The 20,816-nt window shown below is 44.4% G+C and overlaps 1 protein-coding gene across 3 annotated transcripts in view; it reads left to right on the plus strand.

Annotated features, from left to right (window-relative positions):
* Positions 1-20,816, plus strand: part of SEC11A (SEC11 homolog A, signal peptidase complex subunit) — a 65,199-nt gene that overhangs the window by 11,043 nt on the left and 33,340 nt on the right. The window contains exon 1 of one of the 3 annotated variants that reach the window (XM_070570911.1): positions 13,821-14,579. The exons of 1 other annotated variant lie outside the window; for it this stretch is intronic. In XM_070570911.1, the coding sequence (XP_070427012.1) occupies positions 14,529-14,579 (51 nt within the window). In that variant the 5' untranslated portion in view covers positions 13,821-14,528. Of the gene's footprint in view, positions 1-13,820; positions 14,580-20,816 lie in introns of those variants that run through there. One more of the 3 variants, XM_070570900.1, reaches the window with a different exon arrangement.

Raw genomic sequence — 20,816 nt, forward strand, 5'->3', positions numbered from 1 at the left:
GGCAAAGGTGAAGGGCCCGGCTTTAGCTAGGAAGCCACTTCCGCTTGTGCACTGGAGGGGAGGAGTCAAGTATGGTGTGGCTGCAGGTGCTGGCTCTGAAGTAACCACAGGCAAGCGAGAAGGAATGTCACCAGTGGGGGAGGGCGGGGAATGGTGGCTGGCGGGAGGTCTGAGGAGAGGAAGAATTGTGACACACCATTTTAAAGAGGGGATAGGCAGTGACTAGAGGAAGGAGACGAGATTGCCAGGGATTACTCAGGGCCAGTAAATTTGCAGGGATACTGATCTGCCTGGTCGGGTAACTTCTTCTGGTGGTCGTATGAGCTACAGGAGGAGAAAAGCATCAAAAGAAGGGGTGACGAGTGCCGAATGTCACAGCAGTGAAGTCGGGAAGGATGGGTGGGGTAGGGGACTGCTGGATTTGCCAACTGACTGGTCATTACTGAAGTAGTGTCTGGAGGGTCACTATAGGTCAGAGCAGATGACACACAGCAGAGAAGAAAGGAGAGAAAGAACGGTGAGGCAGTAAACCACAGGCAACCCAAGAACACTGCCTATGAAATGAAAGGGAAAAATAAGACATTGACCAGACAGAGTAACTGAGTCAAGTGAGGCAATTATAATATATATAATTTTTTAAATGATATGTATAATTTTTTTTTTAAGCAAAGGTAGCAATTACAGATGCCAGCAGGAAAGGGAAGAATTAGGCCCCCAAAAAAGGCAGCAGGGATATGATGCAAGCATAATATGGTAATAAACAGCTCCTCTGAACCAGGGGTTTTTCATAAAGACTGTGTTATCCCCAATTTACAGAGGAGGAAACTGAGGCTCAGAGAAGTTAAGTCACTTGACCAAAGTCTCTCTGCTAGAATGTGGCAGAGCCAGGATTTGAACCCAGGTCATGTGACTCTAAAGCACCAATGCTTGTCTACTCCTGTGCCACAGACAAGCAGAAAAGTTGGCTGCTGAGGAGGAGCAGTGCTTCTGTCGGCACCAAGGAAAGGAGGAAAGAGTTGGAAGAGACGTGTGTGCTTACGATTTGTGTTTATTTAAAATTATTCTCCTTCCCATTCACATATAGAAGCATATGGACTTTTAAAGTTGGCAGGATTGAGAAAGCCTCGCCTTACGCAGAAGAAAATTCAGGCCAGAGAACTGAGCTGACCTTTCTGCGGTGACAGAATTAATTGGACATGGCTAAGAAAGTTACAGCTGAAGACTCGGGACAGTTGTGTGGCCAATCGGTTCACCCAACCCTCCACCCAAACAGTTGTTTCATGGGAGAATTGCTCTTGCTTTAATTCAAAGGAATGGAGGGGAAAACAGTTTGTACATGCCAACAAGTTGTTTGTTACAATTATCAGCTTGAGGCATTTTGTGACGTATTTGTCATCTATCAATATTTTCTGATAGGTGACTTCAGAATATCTGCCTAAAGAACAGATCTCATTTCTCTTTGCCAAACTCCCACATGCAATGAACATGGAGAAAACCAAAACCAAACCATGGGCCATAGGGAACTGTGGAATGTTATGGTCCGGTCACAGGCTACGGCCAGAGACAGAAACTGAGAGCTGTGGCGAGCCAACTGGGACAACAGGACCCATGATCAGGATGCAGGGGCAGACCTTGCGGCCACACCAGAGTCCCAGCCCCAGAGGTCACACCAAGGGCACTGGAGAAAATGTCAGGGCTCAAGAGCATGTAGTAGACCAGGAAAGAACTGAAAAAGCAGATCTGAGCAGAAAGAAGGTAGCCACCTGGCCTAGCAAATTAACCTCCACGGGCCCACAAATGCAATTTTAGGTGATCTAGTAGCCACATTAAGTACAGTGAAAAGAAATGGCTGAAATTTCATATAATTTATTTACCTCAATATATTAAAAGTATGATCATTTCAACTTGTAATCAAAATGACCATTAGTTTACACTCCTCTCTTCACACTAAGTCTTCAAGATCTCAGGTGCACTTTATCACTGTAGCATGTCTTGACTCCGAGTGGCCCTATTGCAAGTGCTGGGTGGCCCATGTGGCTACTGGCTTTTGTGTCCGACAGCACAGGCTTAGAGAAAAACATACTTAACATTTGGGCATTAAACTATTTTATCTGTATTTTTTTTTCTTTCCTTCTCTTTTTTCTTTCTTTCAAAATGTGTTGAATTGTCTAGGGCTGGATTTTGAAGGAAGTGGGAGAAAATGCTCATATTCTGAGAGTCTCTGATTTGAAATTTTAAATGTTTCGGGTACAGCTCTCCCAGTCAATTTTCTTCCTATCCCCAAGAGTTGGCTCTTTTTTTTTTTTTTTTTAAGGCCCATGGTGCACAGAATCTCGAGGGAAGATAAAAAGGCAGGGGAATGTGGTACAGGTGCTTGTGACCAAACATTCATTCCTTCTATTCATTTGTTCATTTTTTTCCTCTTAATGACAGGAACTAAACATCAACTCTGGATCAGGGACTGTGCCCTGGGCTAGCTTTATAGGTATATTCCCTCCCTTGTGAAACCTACAATTTAGCAGAAAAGCCAGACAAACAATTATAATAAAATGTTGTGAGTGTCATGATAGGGGAAGTACGAGGGGCTGTGTGGCTACCTCGGAGAATAATTTAACCCATTTGAGAGATAAGAGAAGGCTTGGGGGTGCAAGAGGGAATGAAGACTGAATAAAGAATGGTTAAGCAAAAGGGAGAAGGGAGGGCTGAAAAATGCTTGAGGCAGAAAGAGCAGCTGAAGCAAAGGCCCAGAAGGCTTTTGTGGAACTGAAAGAAGTTCACTGTGGTTGGGGCCCCCAGGGTGAGAGGTAAGGCTGGTATCGTGCACTGTTCTCTGGGCAGCCCAGTTAACAGTGGGAGTTGGAAGGCAGGATGTTGACAAATCTGGAATCGGCAGGCCCAGCACAGGAAGTGCTCCACCCCAAAAATATTCCTTCACTGGTTCAAGTTCACTAGTTGCAGATTCAAATGGGTTAACAAGCTGTTTATAAAAGCGAGACTCTCTCGTATAGCAATTATTCTCCTTTCAGAGTACGTCAGGCCTTGAAGCTTTATTTTTGATTCAGAAAATTGAACACGATTGAAGTTCCATGTAATAAAGGACATAGAAAAGAAAATATAAAATACAGGAGTGGCACTAAGGAAGGGGTGTTAACTCTGCCCAGGGGAGGCCAGGGTGGGCTTCACACAGCAGATGACACTGAACAGGGTCTGGAAGGAGAAATAGGAGTTTGTCAGGCCTCCAATCAGAAGAACATCCTGATAATTATAACCATTGTTTACTAAGTGTCAGGCACTATTCTAGGGGTTCACATCCTTAGCTCATTTTAGCTTCATAAAAACCCCTAGTTACCACAGTCCCTGTTTACCTACAAAGAAACTGAGGTAGAGGGGCCTGCCCCCTGGCCTAGTGGTTAAGTTCGGTGCTCACTGCTTTGGCGGCCCAGATTTGGATCCTGGGTGCAGACCTACACCACTCGTTGGGAGCCATGCTGTGGCAGTGACCCACATACAAAATAGAGGAAGACTGGCACAGATATTAGCTCAGGGCAAGTCTTCCTTAAAATAAAAAGAAAGATGGGGCTGCCCTGTGGCCGAGTGTTTGAGTTCGTGCACTCTGCTGCAGCAGCCCAGGGTTTCACGGGTTCGGATCCTGGGCACAGACATGGCACCGCTCATCAGACCACATGCCACAACTGGAAGGACCTGCAACTAAGATATACAACTATGTACCGGGGGGATTTGGGGAGATAAAGCAGAAAAAAAGAGAAAAAAAAGGAAAGAAACAACTGAGGTAGAGAGGTAAAGTAACTTGTCTAGAGTCACACAGTTTGTAAGGAGTAGAGCAGTTCGGCTCCAGAGCTCACTTCATGAACCCCTCTGTCACATCCTGGGGCTGTCGGAGTTTGCTTATGCCTGGATTGTAGGGTGAGAGGTTGGCAAGGAAGGTCAGAGATCAGACTGATGAGGGAGGCCGTGGCCAAATCACGCAGAGTATCAACACAAGCACCTTGAAGACAGGCTCACAGTAGCCTTTAGGTAAATGTTTCTGGTTACTTGAGTGCATATATAAATGACTGCTAATGATTATATTATATTATAATGAATGTGCTTGCATTAAGACACTATTATATTCAAATCCAGATTTACACAAGCCACATTTCCAGTGGTGACTCACTGCCTCAACAGATTCTCATAGGATCCCTTAAGCTGTCAAGAGGAGGCAAGCCCCTGTCCTTAGCTAGGAGATGCAAAACCTCAAAAGGCAACTCAGCAGGGCTGGAGGAGGAGTAAGCCCCCGTTAGAGAAGAGGGGCCAAGGTTGCCCCCACTCCCAGCCCTCATCCACAGGACCTCCACATTCGCAACACGGCTCTCTCCTAAGAACTTACAAAACAAACAGCAAGGTCCCTTTCTTCTTTTAGCCAAAGCAGAATGGCCAAACAGGAAATTGGTGCCCCCCCCCACCCCCCACCACATATGCACACATACCAACCCAGAAGGCTGGCGCTTCCTTCTCCCAGCTGCCCCTGCAGCTGTTCAGGACTTTCTAAAGAGAGCTCTCCAAAAGTCTTCCAGAGGGACTTGAGTGACTCTAGTAATCTCTTTGAACAGAAGGCACCTTTGATTTTTGGGAATGAGATTTCTTCCTGATACCCCATGTTATCCAGAGCTGCTGCATCTTTTAAAGCCATGGTCTCTGATGTCCATAGCCATTGGGTTGGTAGGCAGAAAGTCCCATCTCTGCAGCCCCTGACCTGACCTTGGGGAGGCTGGGTGGTTGGGTCCTCCCAGCAAACCCAGATAGATCCTTTTGGGAGATGGCGCTGGAGAAGAGCTAGACTGCCAGTGTGGCCTGTGTGCTGCTGGCTTGCCCTAATATGCCTGGGACACTTCCTTTCCTGGCAGGGTCAGAGGGACACCTTCTCCTTCTACCCACCATTTCCTTCATTGGGAAGTTCAAGGAGAAATGGATGAGATCGTAGTTATTTTGAATAGGGTTTTTAAAAACGGAGGTGACTTTGCTTCTGCTAGTAGACACACTTGGTTTGTACAGAAGTGATTAACCAGGGTTCAAGTATAGTGACAGACTTTCTTCACCCTAAGCATGAGGACATCAGTTTGAACCCACTTCTTGTTTTTAATAATTATTAACATTCATTGTCCACTTACCATTTGTCATCCATTGTGCCAACAGCTTTATTGATACGTACTGTCTTGCTTAATCTTCAAATGATGAAAGTGATTTTGTATTCCCACTTTACACACCAGAAAACTGAGGATAAAAAAGTGTTAACTAACTGGCCCAAGATTAGGCAGCTAGTGAGTGGTTAATGTGTGATTCAAAGTCAAGTGGGTCTGACTTAACTTCTATAATAAGGTGCTTCCTTCAGGCACGCCAGCAGGCTATATGTGAAGGAAAATACCAGACATGCCATTGTGATTGACGGGGTCCAAAAGACTTTTGTGTTAGGGAGATTGGCAGCCCATTTTGCAAATGTGGAAAATTTAATTCCTTAGGCTTTACGTCTTTATCTAGTCTGGGATCACCTGTCGTAAATATCTGAATTATTTTCATAAGAGGCACTGCATAGACCCCAGCACTGTGGGGAAACCTCATTAAGCTTTTCCAGATCCACCCAGTTTACCTTAATCCCTCCAGGTCCAATTCTGCCCTAATGGATTCTTTTCATCCCAATTATTTCTTGCTCAGTCCGTCTTTTCCTCAAGACTGTTTGCTCCCAGGAAGGAAGCCTGGGTGTTAGCCCTCTCCCCACACCTAACCCCATTTCTAATCTGTGCTTGACATAACGCTTCCTCTTTTACAATGCAAAGCTTCCCAGCTTTGTGGCCCAGCTTCCCTCCTTTGACTAAGGCCCTGCTTGCAAGATCCTTTCTTTTCTCTGAGTTTCTATAGCATGTATAGGCTAGCAGTTATACCTTAACTGATTTCCTTTCCTAAAGATACCTTTTTTTCTTTTTCTGCCTCAAACGATCCGAAAAGCTCTTCAAGGACTAGGGCTATATCTTCAGCTTTTTACTTTGATAAATCCTCTTCCAGCCTTGAGCCTTGAGCACACACTGTGGGCCACCATCCCCGCTGATCCCAGCAAAGATAATCCTATCCTTAGAGTCTTTCTTGATGTCTGTCTCCGGGTGGGCGGGGCCTCCTGGGTTTTAAGACCTCCATTCATTCATTTGACAACCTTTTCGAGTGTTTGTTTCATGTGAGATGTTGGGGGTAAAAAGATAAATGAGAAGGCCCTTGCCCCAGGAGACTCAGTCTGGTGAGAGCAACAGATATATAATTAGATGGCGAGTATGCAGATAGAAGTGCAGTGAAGGCTTCCCAGAGGAAGTAATGCATGAGCTGAATTTGAAAGGCAAGGAGGAATAAAAAATGTTGGGGTGAGGGACCAGCCTGGTAGCATAGTGATTAAGTTCATGTGCTCTAGTTTGGCAGCCCAGGGTTCACAGGTTCAGATCCCGGGTGCAGACCTACACGCCACTCGTCAAGCCATGCTGTGGCAGCATCCCACATACAAAAAATAGAGGAAGATTGGCACAGATGTTAGCTCAGTGACAATCTTCCTCAAGCAAAAAGAAGAAGATTGGCAGCAGATGTTAGGTCAGGGCCAATCTTCCTCACCGAAAAAAGAGAAAAGTGTTGGGTTGAGATGGAGGGAAGGAAGAAGCTTACGCAAAAGCGAGAGTATGCAGCAGTCATGGAACTAAAGACTCTCAAACATGAAAATGAGACTAGTTGGAGAGGTAGGCAGGGGCCAGATCACAAAGTGACTTTGGTAGCATGCTGAGGAATATGATCTTTTTCTTTTTTTAAAGACTTTATTTTTTTCCTTTTTCTCCCCAAAGCCCCCCACTACATAGTTGCACATTCTTAGCTGTGGGTCCTTCTAGTTGTGGCATGTGGGACGCTGCCTCAGCATGGCTTGATGAGCAGTGCCATGTCTGCACCCAGGATTCGAACCAACGAAACACTGGGCCGCCTGCAGCAGAGCGCAAGAAGTTAACCACTTGGCCACAGGGCCAGCCACTGGGAATATGATCTTATCCTGAAAGTCAGGAGGATCTACTGAACAATTTTATGTAAGGAAGAAGCATCATCAGATTTATAGTCTGGATGAATCACTCTGGCTGCAGAGTGAAGAATGGATTGAAGTGAGGCAAGACTGCAGGCTGAAAGACCGGTTAGGAGTTCATTGCAATAATCAGGATAAATGATAGTAGCATGAACCAAGGTAGTGACAGTGGGGATGGAGAAACTGGATGAATAAGAGAGATATTAAGAAAGTAGGGCAGCTGGCCTTGTGGTACAGTGGTTAAGATTGCACACTTTGCTTCGGTGCTCCAGGGTTCACAGGTTCAGATCCTGGGCATGGACCTACACACTGCTCATTAAACCATGCTGTGGTGGCGTCCTACATACAAAATAGAAGAAGATTGGCACAGCTGTGAGCTCAGGGACAGTCTTCCTCAAGCAAAAAGAGGAGGATTGGCAACAGATGTTATGTCAAGACCAATCTTCCTCACCAAAAAAAAAAAAAAATCACTTGAAAATAAAACTAAAGCATCACTATTTTTTTAAAAAAGCAGAATACTAAGACTTGATGACTAATTGGATTTGGGAGGTGAGAGAGTGGGAAGAATCAAAGATGGCAATCAGATTGCTTACTTTTGTGGTTGGGTGGTGCCTTTTATGGAGATTTGGAACATAAGAGGAAGAACAGGTCTCTTATGGGGAGTAGTGAGGATGGGGAGATGTGACATTTGGGACATAGTGAGTTTGAGATTGTCAGTTGGACATCCAAGTGAAGATGTCCAGAGGCAGTTTCTATAAAGGTCTGTTATCCAGTAGGAGATCAGGGTTCTAGATGTGGGAGAGATGAATGTACAGAGAAAGTAGTTGAAGTCATGAGAGCAGATAAGATCACCCAGAGGCAGTGTAGAGTGAGAAGACAGTGCAAGATTCTACCACTTAAGGAGCAGGCCAAGGAGTCCATGCTGGAGACGGAGAACCACCAGCCAGAGAGGTAGGAGGCAAACTGGAAAAGTTGACCTAATGGACCTAAAGGATTTCAAGTGGCTATTTTCTGACTTTCAGCCATGGGATTGGGGCAGAAACCAGCTTTCAGTGAATTGAGGAAAGATGTAGATGATGCTTAAATGGATAGATATATTTGTTGATGCTCATCAATCTGTATACATATTATTCATGCATTTTATAGTAAGTAGATTATACCTCAATAAGGCACTCAGCATAAAAATTTTATAAGAGGGGCTGGCCCCGTGGCCGAGTGGTTAAGTTTGCGCGCTCCGCTGCAGGTGGCCCAGTGTTTCGTTGGTTCGAATCCTGGGCGCAGACATGGCACTGCTCATCAAGCCACGCTGAGGCAGCATCCCACATGCCACAACTAGAAGGACCCACATCGGAGAATATACAACTATGTGCGGGGGGGGGGGGGCTTTAGGGAGAAAAAGGAAAAAATAAAAAATCTTTAAAAAAAAATTTTATAAGAAATATTTGAATATGATCATATGCTGGGAAAAGAGAAAGTCAAGGGAGGAAATTGAGGGAGAGAAGGAATGATGAATAAGACAAGGTTCTGAGGAGATGGAAGAGATAAGCTTTGGGCAGGTGGAAGGACTACCTTTAGACAGAAGGAGGAATGCCTCTTTCATGGACAGGAAGAACAAAGGAGGAAGGGATGATTGTGGAGGTAGGTAAGTTGGGTAGGGAACAAGGTAGAAAGTTGAGTTTCTCTTTAATACTTTCTTTTCCCCATGAAACTGGACTCTAGATGTGGTGGTTTTAAAACTATTTCAACAAATTCTTTGATACTCCTCCCTTCAAAAGGTGGGACTTGGGACAGCCCCAGTGGCCTAGTGGTTAAGTTTGGTGTGCTCAACTTGGGTGGCCCGGGCTTGGCTCCCAGGCGTGGACCTACACCACTCATCAGTGGCCATGCTGTGGTGGTGGCTCACATACAAAAGGAGGAAGATTGGCAACAAATGTTAGCTCAGGGTGAATCTTCCTCAGCAAAAAAGAAAAAGAAAAGTGGAACCTAATTCTCCTCTCTTTAAGTCTGTACTGGACTCATTTCTAATGAATAGAATATGAAAGAGATGATAAGATGTCACTTCAGAGATGAGGCTATAAAAAAGATTGCAACTTGTAACCAACCATATTGGTTTCCCTGGGACTGAGGGACTTTCTGGGATACAGAAATTTCAATGCAAAAACCAGGAAAGTTCTGGGAAAATCAGGATGAGTTAGTCATCCTAGTCTTGAGCTGGTTCTTTCTGTCTTGGATAATTCACTCTGATGGAAACTAGCCACCGTGTTGTAAACTGCTGTAAAGAGAGGCTCACAAAGCAAGAAACTGAGGGAGATCTATGGTCAATAGCCAACTAGGAAATAAGGCTTCAGTCCAACAGTCTAGGAATAACTGAGACCTACCAATGACCATATGAATGGAGCTCAGAAGCAGATCTTCCCCCAGTTAAGCCTTCAGATGAGGCTGCAGCCCCTCTGGACAACTTGACTATAACTTCACGAGACTTGAGCATGAGCCACCCAGCTATGCTGGCCCCAAATTTCTGACCCAAAGAAACTGTGAGATGATATTTGTTGTGTTAAGTTCCTAAGTTTTGGGGTAGTTTGTTATGCAGAAATAGATAACCAATTCATCAGATCAATTAAAATGAGGGGAAAGTGGTGAGATGGGTTTCTAGGGCTGAGCATGGGTGGATGACTTTCTTCAACAGCCCTGGACGACCCCAGACAATGTGTTCGTCCACTTTGTATGTCATTCATACTGTGCAGTGTCCAACAGTGTCTTCATTTTTTTTTTTGAGGAAGATTAGCTCTGAGCTAACATCTGCCGCCAATCCTCCTCTTCTTGCTGATGAAGACTGGCCCTGAGCTAATAACATCCATGCCCATCTTCCTCTACTTTATATGTGGGACACCTGCCACAGCATGGCTTGCCAAGCGGTGCCATGTCCGCACTCGGGATCCAAACCGGTGAACCCCGGGCCTCCAAAGCCAAACGTGCAAACTTAACTGCCCATGTCACCGGGCCAGCCCCTTCTTTTTTGAATAATATCTTTTGATAAAAGAATTTTACCAAAAGCTTATTTGGCTTTCTAAATGAGCATATTTATCTTTAACTTTATGACTGATTTTAAAAGCTTCTTGGCAAGAATGTGACCTGTCAGTGTTTTGGCTATAAAAGTGCAACTTTAAAGGATGCTGTTATAGTTTTGAGCAGTTCTCTTCAGGGAGAAATTTTGTCAATGTTCTATTAGGAAGCATTAGTTTGCGTGTTTTTCTTCCTTTGGAAACATTTGTTTTGATTATCAGGTTGGCCACTGAGCTTTAAAAAAAAAAGTGGCACTAATGCTTCATTGGCTTTATGCCACTATTTGACCAAGTTTCATAACATAATGTACTGGGAACCAGGGGCAAATAGATTCCCAGTTTAATAAAACATTCTTCTTAGAGGCTCATCGTATTTCTTATTAGCACTTTTCTTTTTCAGCTGCTCATCCCAATTCATCACACTTGTGGACTACCCAGCCCAGCACAGTCAGATTTGTCTTCTATATTTATTTGCACTGGATTCCTGGTTAACATTTCACTTACAACTTTTTTTTCTGAGTTTGAAAATATTCAGCATCCTGATTTAATTAACTTTCAGCTAACTAATTTGAATTACTCATCTGTTTCTGTGAATTGAAAATAAAATGTAACAATGAAGTTTCAAATTTAACACATAAACAATAACACATATTATGAAACAATGCGTTAGTTTAGATTACATCCTACTAACCGAATGTTAGCTGAGACAAACTATAGACCCGACACAACCTAAACTTTAGGAGCAAAATGGCTATTGAGAGTGTAACATGATTTCTGAGAAAATTGTAATTAATGTGACAATTAAAATTTGTGAAGTAGATGTGAATAAAGCTTCTCATCTCTTGAAAATAGCCTGTAGACAACTTGATAGATCACCAGTCCAGGGACCTCCACTTGGAAGAATGCTGATAGATTGGGAGAAAATTGCAAAGTGATGGGACTAGAGAACTTTTTGAAGTGGAAAAGAATAAATAGATGAAAGGAAAGCAAAAAGTGAAAGGAAATGTACAGTGTGATCTCATTTATGTGAAAAAGTGAGTGTCAATTTTAAGTACATAGGCAAAAAGCGCTAGAGGGAAAGACTGTTGACAGTGGTGTCACTCTAGAAAGGGGAGAGACTGGGGGAGCAAAGAGAACCTTCACGTTCTACTCTATATATGCTGATCTATTTTATTTCAAATTGTGGTCAAATACACATAATATAAAATTTACCATCTTAATTATTTTTAAGTGTAGAGTTCAGTAGTGCTAAATATTTTCACATTGTTGTGTAACCAATCTCCAGACCTTCTTCATCTTGAAAAATTGAAAGTCTATATGCATTAAACAGTAACTCTCCATTTCTTCCTCTCCCTAACCCCTGGTAACCACTGTTCTTTGTACACTGTACAAAGTACACTGACAGGTACTTTCTGTCGCTGAGGATTTGACTACTCTAGGTACCTCATGTACCTGGAATCATACAATATTTGTCCTTTTGTATCTGGCTTATTTCACTAAGCATGACGTCATGCTAAGTTCAAGGTTTATCCATGTTGTAGCATGTATCAGAACTTCATCCTTTTTAAGGCTGAATAATATCCCATTGTCAGTTTATACCACATTTTGTTTATTTATTTGTTCATTGATGGACATTTGGGTTGCTTCCACCTTTTGGGTATTGTGAATAATGCTGCTGTGAACATGGGTGTGCAAGTATCTCTTCAAGACCCTGCTGTCAGTTCTTTTGGGTCTATGCCCAGAAGTGGAATGGCTGATTGCCTGTCTTGTTTTACTCTTTTATCATGAGAATGTACTCATGTATTATTTGTATAATTTAAAACACACAGAGAAAGGAAAAAGAAGTAACCATCAGAAAGTGGGTTATGGGAGCATAAGGTTTCAGACATAGAGCAGTACCTGAACGTGCCCATGAGTGCTAAGTGTGCATATCCAACAAGTGACATTTCAGGCTTGCTAAGTTTCATCAGTGGTGAGAGAGCACCCGCAGACCCAACCAGCCCTGTTCATTAAGATATGGGCAAGGTTGGAAATCAGACTGGATTATTCAAATACATTTTCCAGTTTCCTGCCTCTATACCTTTATTGCTACAATTCCTTCCACTGAGTATATCCTTTTTGCCTGCCAACTTTACCCATATATCAAATATATTTTATCAGTATCTCAAATGTTCTCTTCATTCTGAGGCCCCTTTTAAGCTCCCCAACTAAATTGACTTTTCCTATACCTGAAGCCCCACAGGACCACTTAGAGCTCTTTATTCACAATACAAAGGTGGACTGAGGCTCATGCCCACTTAAATGGTGCCGACTCTCACTTTTAGATTTGAATTCAACATTAACAAGCACAGGCAAAGTGCTCTATTATCCAGAATTCAGATTTGAAGCCACATTCAACATTTACTAACAAATACTTAATGAGTCTGGCACTGTTATGAGAGCTGGGGTAGAGGGGTGGACAAGACAAGGCCCCTGCCCTCACGGGGTTTATGTGTCTTTTCCTCCACAGGACTTCCTAATTTGGAGGAATCAGGAATTGATTCTTCAACTCCATAAGTATGGGGTGCCTAGGGGCAGCAGCTGGAGATACACACACAAACATATTTTAAATTCACAAATATTTATTGGGTGCCTAATACATGGCAGGTTGTGTTTTTGCCACTGGGAATTTAACAATGAACAAGACGTCAATGGTTCTTTTTTCTTTCTTTTTCATAACAGCTTTATTGTGTTATTCACATACCATACAGTGCACTAATTTAAAGTGTACAATTCAATGGTTTTTACTATTCACAAAGTTGTACAATTATAGCCACAATTAATTTTAGAATATTTTCCACACCCCCCAAAAGAAAACCCATACCCATTGGTGGTCACTCCCCATTTCTCCCAACCCTCCCAGCCCTAGGCAACCACCGCTTTCTGTCTCTATGGATTTGCCTATTCTGGACATTTTCCATAAATGAAATCATACAACACGTGGTCTTTTGTGACTAGCTTCTTTTGCTAAACCTAATGTTTGCAAGCTTTATCCGTTTTGCAGTATTTATTGCCAAATAATACTCCATTGTATGGATATACCACATTTTGCTTATCCCTGCATCAGTTGATGAACATTTGGGTTATTTGCACTTTTTGGTTATTATGAATAATGCTGCCATGAACAGTCACTTACAGGTTTTTGTGTGGACATACGTTTTCAATTGTCTTGGCTATATACCTTGGAGCAGAATTGCTGATTAATATGGTTAATATAGTAATTCTATATTTAATCTTTTGAGGAACTGCCCGTCTATTTTCCAAAGTGGCTGCACCATTTTACATTCCCACCAGCCGTCTATGAAGGTTCCATCCTTCCCCAAACTTATCATCTGTCTTTTATATTATAGCCGTCCTCCAACATATTTAACTTTTTAATTTTTAAATAAGTTTCGATTTAAAGAATTGCAAAGGTAGGACAAAGAGTTCCAGCATATCCTTCACTCTGCTTCGCCTAACTTGAGATAACCAATATTTTTAAAAAGGCAAGTAATAACAAGAGACCGGCTCTGGTCCTTCTTGTTAGCCAGTCAAAGCGAAGGCTGTTTCTATAGAGACAGAAGGCGGCGAGAAGAGGGTCGCATCACGGCGCCCGAGGTAACGAGACTGGAGGAGGCCCGTCTGTTAGGAAGTCGCGCTCGGGGAGGGCGGGACTTCGTGACAATCGGCTCCACCGCTGTCGCCAGGTTTGGCGGTTTCTCTCTTTCCAAGAGTTCCTTAAGCTCCTGGGCTGCTCAGGCAGCGCTTTGAAAGCCTCTCACACCTCCACCCTTCGCGGAAACCCTTATGGGAACCACCCAGAGCGGTCCGCTTCCACCGGCGCGGAAAACCGGCCCTACCAGGGCCGGCGCCACACCCAGACTGGCAACCGAGGCTGCACGCGCCGGCCACTCAGGGGCCGCTTCTGCCCGCGGACGCGGGAGACTCGCTCCCTATTGGCCAGGCGTGCACGAGGGCCCGCCTCCCTGAGGCTGCAGGGCGGCCTCCCGGCTAAGCCCAGGTCGCCGCCCCGTGAGGGGCCGCGGGGCTGAGCGCGGGGAGTGGGCTGCGGCCGGTCCTCAGCTGGCGAGGTCGGGAGCGGGAGAGAGCCCCCGCCCCCCCGACCCCCGCATACAGCGGGGCCAGGCGCGGAGGCCGGTCAGGAGGGTCGCAAGCCCCTTTGTCCGCTCTCCGCAGCCAAGGGGCGGGGCCGCGCCGGTGTCCGCCCCGGAAGCGGAAGAGCGGGCGCCGCGGGGTCCGGTCCAGGGAGCTCGGCCCGTGCGCTTGCCGTTCCGCCCGCTGGTCGCCGTCGCGTCCTGTCCCCTGCCGGTGTCCCCCTCGCCGGCCCCGCCATGCTGTCTCTAGACTTTCTGGACGATGTGCGGCGGATGAACAAGCGGCAGGTGAGATCGGCCGCCCGCTGTGTCCCCGGCTCCGCTGTCCCTTCGACGCTGTCCTCGCGGGGCCCCTGTGCGCGGGCCTGACGGCTCTGACGCCGGGGTCCGTCCGCTTGTGTGTGGGGTCTGTGGCCGGAGGTCGCTTCCCCGCCCCCTGTTTTTAGCCTCCAGCTTATTTGGGGCCTGCTGGGGGCGGAGCGGGGAGCCGGGTCCTTACGTCGCGTGCCTCCCACGGGGCGGGGGCGCAGGGGGCGGCCGGGGGCGCTGCGGGAGCGGGGCTTGGGGTGCTTGCGGCTGGGGCTCGGTCGGGCGGCGCGCTCCCGGCGTCTCCCGCCGCGGGGACTCCGAGGGCTTCCGGCGGCGCCCTGCCGCCCTGGCTCCTGGGATGCTCGGGGAGGCGGCCGCAGGCCCCGCGGAAGCCGTTCTGCTGCTTACAGCCGGTCGCAGCCCTCCTCGCACCGCTGGGCCCGGCCGGCTGCTGGCTCTGGCGTGGACCGCCGCTGAGTCTGGAGCCGGAGCAGTTGCTGCCCCTGCCCTTGAGTGCGCTCGGCGCGAGGGTGGCAGCCCTCAGAATCCTCGGGGGTGCCGCCCAGCCTTGGTGGCACAGGGACCTTGAGATTTAGATCTGGTTTTGTTTTCAAACCCTGCTCCGTCTTGAACTTCTAGATCGCATGCTGAGGGGTACTGGGAATACTGTTGCGATCCTTCCGTTGTTAGAAAAGGTGCCCCTTTTTGTCCTCTGCACCAGGTGTGTCTCTAGAGCCTGGTTTTGCTCACCTCCGACCTTTTTCCAGTATTTGGCTGTTAAGGATTATCCCGATGTCACTGTGAAAGGTTTTTCTCTCGGACTTGTGTGTTGCACTATTTGTAATCGGCGTTTGGGGAAGTAGTCATGGAGCCTCCCCTTACTCCCCTTGAGGCCTTAGCTAGCTCAGTGTCATCTTCTTAGACGTGTTTCCTAATTCCTTCAGCCACAATTGATCACTCTTTTCAAGTTGCACAAAATGTTTATGTCTTTATGATAACACTTCAGATTGTCACTTTTTGTACAGTGTTGTCTCTTTCATCCATATCTGAATTTCTAGGTGCCACAGACATTTCTCTGAAGAAGTACTTATTTTGGGCCTATTATTTATCGTACTGCATGTTAGGTACAGTGAGAGAAAGGCAAAGATAATGAGACAGAGTCTGCCTTCAAGGAGCATAAATGTGTAGAAAGTGACTAAGGCAAAACGTAACTGTTGTGAGCTCTTGCTCTGTGTGAAGGGCAAAGACACCTGTGAGGTAGTGTTATTCCCACCATACAGATGAAGAAAAGGGGCAGCCTCCCAGAGGTCGTTGGGAGGGGACAGGAGGGGTTGGGTAGCTTGGGGACAGGTGAGGAAAAGTTATGAAATGAGGTTTTACCTGGACATCATGTCTGGGGGGAAAATGGGCAGTGATTAGTCACTGAGCTAATCAGAGAAGAGGGAAACTAGAACTTTGGTAGGACTCCTCTAAGGTTGCTGTCATTAGCGTTACTTTTCCATTTATGCCTGAATACATATCATCAAATGTCTGGTTAACTTGTTTGAGTTGTAATTGCTTTTTTTTCTTATCAGGTTCCTAGGGGAATACTTGAATACAATAAACTCTGTCCATTTAAACTGTACCATTTGACAGGTTTCTACAGTTAGATGTCACAGTCAAGCTAGGGAACATTTCTGTCACCCACAAGATCTCTTGTGCTTCACAGCTCCTCTAGCACCTGGCAACCACTGATAGGCTTTTTGTCAGTATAGAAGGGTTTGCGTTTTATATAAGTGGAATCGCAGAGTATGTGTTCTTTTGAGCTTTGAGGTTTTGTTTTGTTTTTCTTTTTTAAGATTTTATTGGGGCCAGCCTGGTGGCGCAGTGGTTAAGTTCGCACGTTCTGTTTCTCAGCGGCCTGGGGTTTGCCGGTTCGGATGTCGGGTGCAGACATGGCACCGCTTGGCAAAAGCCATGCTGTGGTAGGCGTCCCACATATAAAGCAGAGGAAGATGGGCACCGATATTAGCTCAGGGCCAGCCTTCCTCAGCAAAAAGAGGAGGATTGGCAGTAGTTAGCTCAGGGCTAATCTTCCTCAAAGAAAAAAGAAAAAGATTTTATTTTTCCTTCTTCTCCCCAAAGCTCCCCAGTACATAGTTGTATATATTTTAGTTGTGGGTCCTTCTAGTTGTGATACGTGGGACGCCACCTCAGTATGGCCTGATGAGCGGTGCTGGGTCCGCGCCGGGATTGGAACTGGTGAAACCCTGGGCTTCTGCAGCAGAACGCACAAACCTAACCACTCAGCCACGGGGCCAGCCCCAAGAGCTTTGAGTTTTAATTGACTTTTAAAGCCTTACTTGAGACTGTTGTTTATTATATATAATGTAATTTGGGGGGTCTACTTCATAATTTTCAAAAATAAAATTTTCACTACCTTCACTGTATCCTGTACACTATTGCCAGATTAATCTTGTCTCTCCTGCCCTCAAACCTTCTGTAGTTCTCATTGCCTCGTAGGTTAAAGCCTGAGCTCCTCAGAATGGCAGCTGGACTAAGTCCCAGTCATTTTATAGTCTTCCGTTTTTCGTTCCAATCTTGTCCCAGTTTACTTTTCCTACCTATTTCATATCATTGTCTCTATGAACATTGTTCTGTTCCAACCTTGTGTACGTAAATTAACTGTCTTCAGAACTCCCCTTGTGTTCTTTCTGAGTCTCTGTGGACTGCCCTAGAATATTAGGTGAAATCTAAAGTCCTTTTAGCTGTTATATACTACTTTTTCTTCTCCCGTTTGGAGTGTGGCTCCTTCGCTGGAGTGTCAGATCACTGTTTTCTTGAGGCTTCTCTTAATCCATGAAGCCCCGATTTATAGAGTTTGCCTTTTTCTGTAGTGTAAATACTCCCAAGTGGCTGATTTGAAGCTACTAACATGACATCACTGAATGTGGAACTAGGAAGAGATGTGGTAGCATGCAACTGTAATTTCGACTTTATAGATACAATAGAAAAGATAACTTCAAGAACTTAGGTAATAGTAAAATAACTAGGAACTGATGAGTTTAGAATATTTTTTACCTTAGTTTTTAATGTAATTTAATAGTACTGATTTTTCATAAGACTGTGTTTAACAATCAGCTTGCAAAATTCCTGAAAATTTAGAATGTTGACTCCAGCACACCACTGGTTGTTGATTAGTTTTTTGATCCCCAGTGAGATGGCCTTTGTGTACAGAAAAGCCTACTTAGAATTTTCTTTCATTTTAGAAAAATAATATTCAGGGGCTGGCCTGGTGGCATAGTGATTAATTTTGTGCACTCCGCTTCAGGGGCCCAGGGTTTGCAGGTTCAGATCCTGAGCGTGGACCTACACACCACTCATCAAGTCATGCTGTGGTGGCACCTCACATTCAAAATAGAGGAAGAGTGGCACAGGAGTTAGCTCAGGGCCAATCTTCCTCACCAAAAAAAAAAAAAAAAACAAAACAGAAAGACCCATACGTTTAATTTATATATTTTAAAAATTTCCTTTTTAAAAATGTCAATTATTCAATAAACATCACTGCATAGTTATTTAATCTTTATAAATCCTGGGTTTCTTAAGTTTCCTCAAATGTTTCAACAGTGTGTATTAATAGTAAACTTTCTGATTAAAATAATAAGTCTACAAAAATTGATTATATATTTTAAGTTTGAATTGCAGACCTGACCTATTACTTTAATAGGCCAAATTCTCTTCAGTTTTACAAATACTTAAAATACCAGATATGCCCAGAGTCCTTAACATAAAAATATTAACTATACCTAATTTCCTTTAAGCATTTTTGTTTTTTGTTTATTTTTTTAAGATTTTATTTTTTTCCTTTTTCTCCCCAAATCCACCTGGTACATAGTTGTATATTCTTAGTTGTGGGTCCTCCTAGTTGTGGCATGTGGAACGCTGCCTCAGCGTGGTTTGATGAGCAGTGCCGTGTCCGCGCCCAGGATTCGAACTGACAAAACACTGGGCTGCCTGCAGTGGAGCGCGCGAACTTAACCACTCGGCCACGGGGCCAGCCCCCATTTTTGTTCTTAATTATAAACTTTTCTGGGGTCAAAAGATGTTTACTCACTAAGAGAGTAAGTGTGTCATCCCAGTTAATTTCTATGTTATTTTCACATGTGATTTGGGGGATTGTCTTTTCTGCTTGCTGAAAATTCTTAATGACCAGAGGATATTGGCCAGGATGTGACTAGATCCACATCTGAGCCCTGATGGGACTAATCTGACTTTCACAGAATTCGCTTATTACCTCCTCCTTAGGCCTCTTATATTACTTGATTGAATTTTGCATTTCGTTGGATTTTAATTATCTGTATGTCTTCCTGCCTCAATCTAAAGGCCTTAGGACTTGGCAGAATCCTTATTTCTTTTTATATCTTCCTATCTCTTAGGATCACTTAACCCTTAATGGTTATTCTAGTGGTATGTGATTGAATTCTGGATGTCTTTGGTAACTTTTTTTATTTATGAATTGGCCCTCTAGTGAAACACAAAGAAACCTAGGAGATTTTTCTTAGAGTTGGACCTAATATGAGTAAGTATGCAGCAAATAGGAGGTGTGTGATTGTTGGAAACTAATCTGGTCTCGTTTAGGATCAGGAAAATCTTTATCACTGGCAGGGTGTCAGCCTTTAGTAATGAGTTGCCAAGTTTCAGTGTAGAAATACTAACATCCGTCTCCGCTACCTACACAAGGAAATCACAAGTAAAATTATGTTGAAAATTGCACTTACTATCAATGGGTATATTCTTCTTGAGCGTCCAGAAATCATTCTTTGTCCTTTGTAACTTTGAACAAAATCTAGAATACAGGACGATAGTAAGGATTAAGGCTTTTATCTGTTACTGTTCCTAGATACTTCATATTTTTTAGGTAGTTCCGCCCCACCCCCCGTAATACTCTCTCCATGGACATAAAGGCAAGCATGATTATTCATTCGCATGGCCAGATGGCACAAGCCTACAACAATAAAGATAAACTCCACTTAAGCAGAAATTGTGACTGTAACTCTTTTTTCAAAAGAATTGTCTTTTCTGACTTCAAGAAAGGAGATGAGATGTAGTGTCCAAACACAGATGATGTCCACAGGGACAGAAAGCTTTGTCTGGAAAACGTGGTTTATTGGTCAGAGTTTAGGAAGCAGAACCACTGTGAATGTTATGGAATTAAGGGATTTATTATAGCAATAAGATCCTACACAATTATGGGATGAGCTGGATAAGAGTCTAAAACTGAGAGATGGAGAACTGGAGAAATGTCACTAACCAGCTCTTCTGAAACGCTCTTGATGGGTGGGCAAATCCAAGCTTGCCATGGAATTTGGGGCTGGATTCCATGTCTGGCTGATGAAGTGGAGTCACACCAAAGGAGAGTAGATGAAGTCTGTGGAAGGCTGTTGCCGCTATATCTAGTCTCTGTTAGTCAGCCAGAGAGCTGGATGTGGAGCAGGGCAGAGCAAGGACAAACTGGATTTTGCCAGGCCCTTAATGTCTGTCTTTCACTACTTCTGACCGCAGTGACCTTCAGCATAATAGCAGCTGCTTCCCTTTCAACTTCTAGATCCTGGGCAAGTTTCTCTCCTTGGCCAACTCTAACCCAGACCCATACAGGGAGAGGGTTGGGGAGACCTAGTTATAGCTTAGTCAAGTTGGCAAAATACAAAACTACTATAGTCTACCTTTTTGTCAACATGGTATCTATACACCCTCCTTTAATCATATTAGACTTTTCAAATAAAGATAAAAGCAAAATTATGCTTCTGTCTAATATGCAGCTATTCTTTGTTTCTGTAATTAGTCACATGGTTATAGCTATATTCTTTCTTCCATTAACTATTCCGTATTCCTTCTGCCCTCAGCAAGAACCTAAGTTGGTCATAGTTTCTTGCCTATTGGAATGACCCAAACCTTCATTACTGAAGGGTTAATGTCTTGAGTAGTCCTGCCTGAATTGGATTGTTATAGTTTTCACTGGCGTTTATCACAGGACATGGGAGTACTAAGAGAGGCCTCAGAAGATTCTCTGTATTCCAGTTATACTCACTTCCCTCATTATGTAGTAACCACCCTATTTTTGTCTGATGGTCAGAATCAATCACCTTTGCCAATAAATAACCCCCTGTTCTCTGCATTTTGGTTCACTGGCATGAGGAGCCCAAAGTGGCCAGGAGGCAGTCTTAACTTCCAGTTTAA

Source organism: Equus przewalskii, chromosome 1, assembly GCF_037783145.1.
Source record: "Equus przewalskii isolate Varuska chromosome 1, EquPr2, whole genome shotgun sequence".
NCBI lineage: Eukaryota > Metazoa > Chordata > Mammalia > Perissodactyla > Equidae > Equus > Equus przewalskii.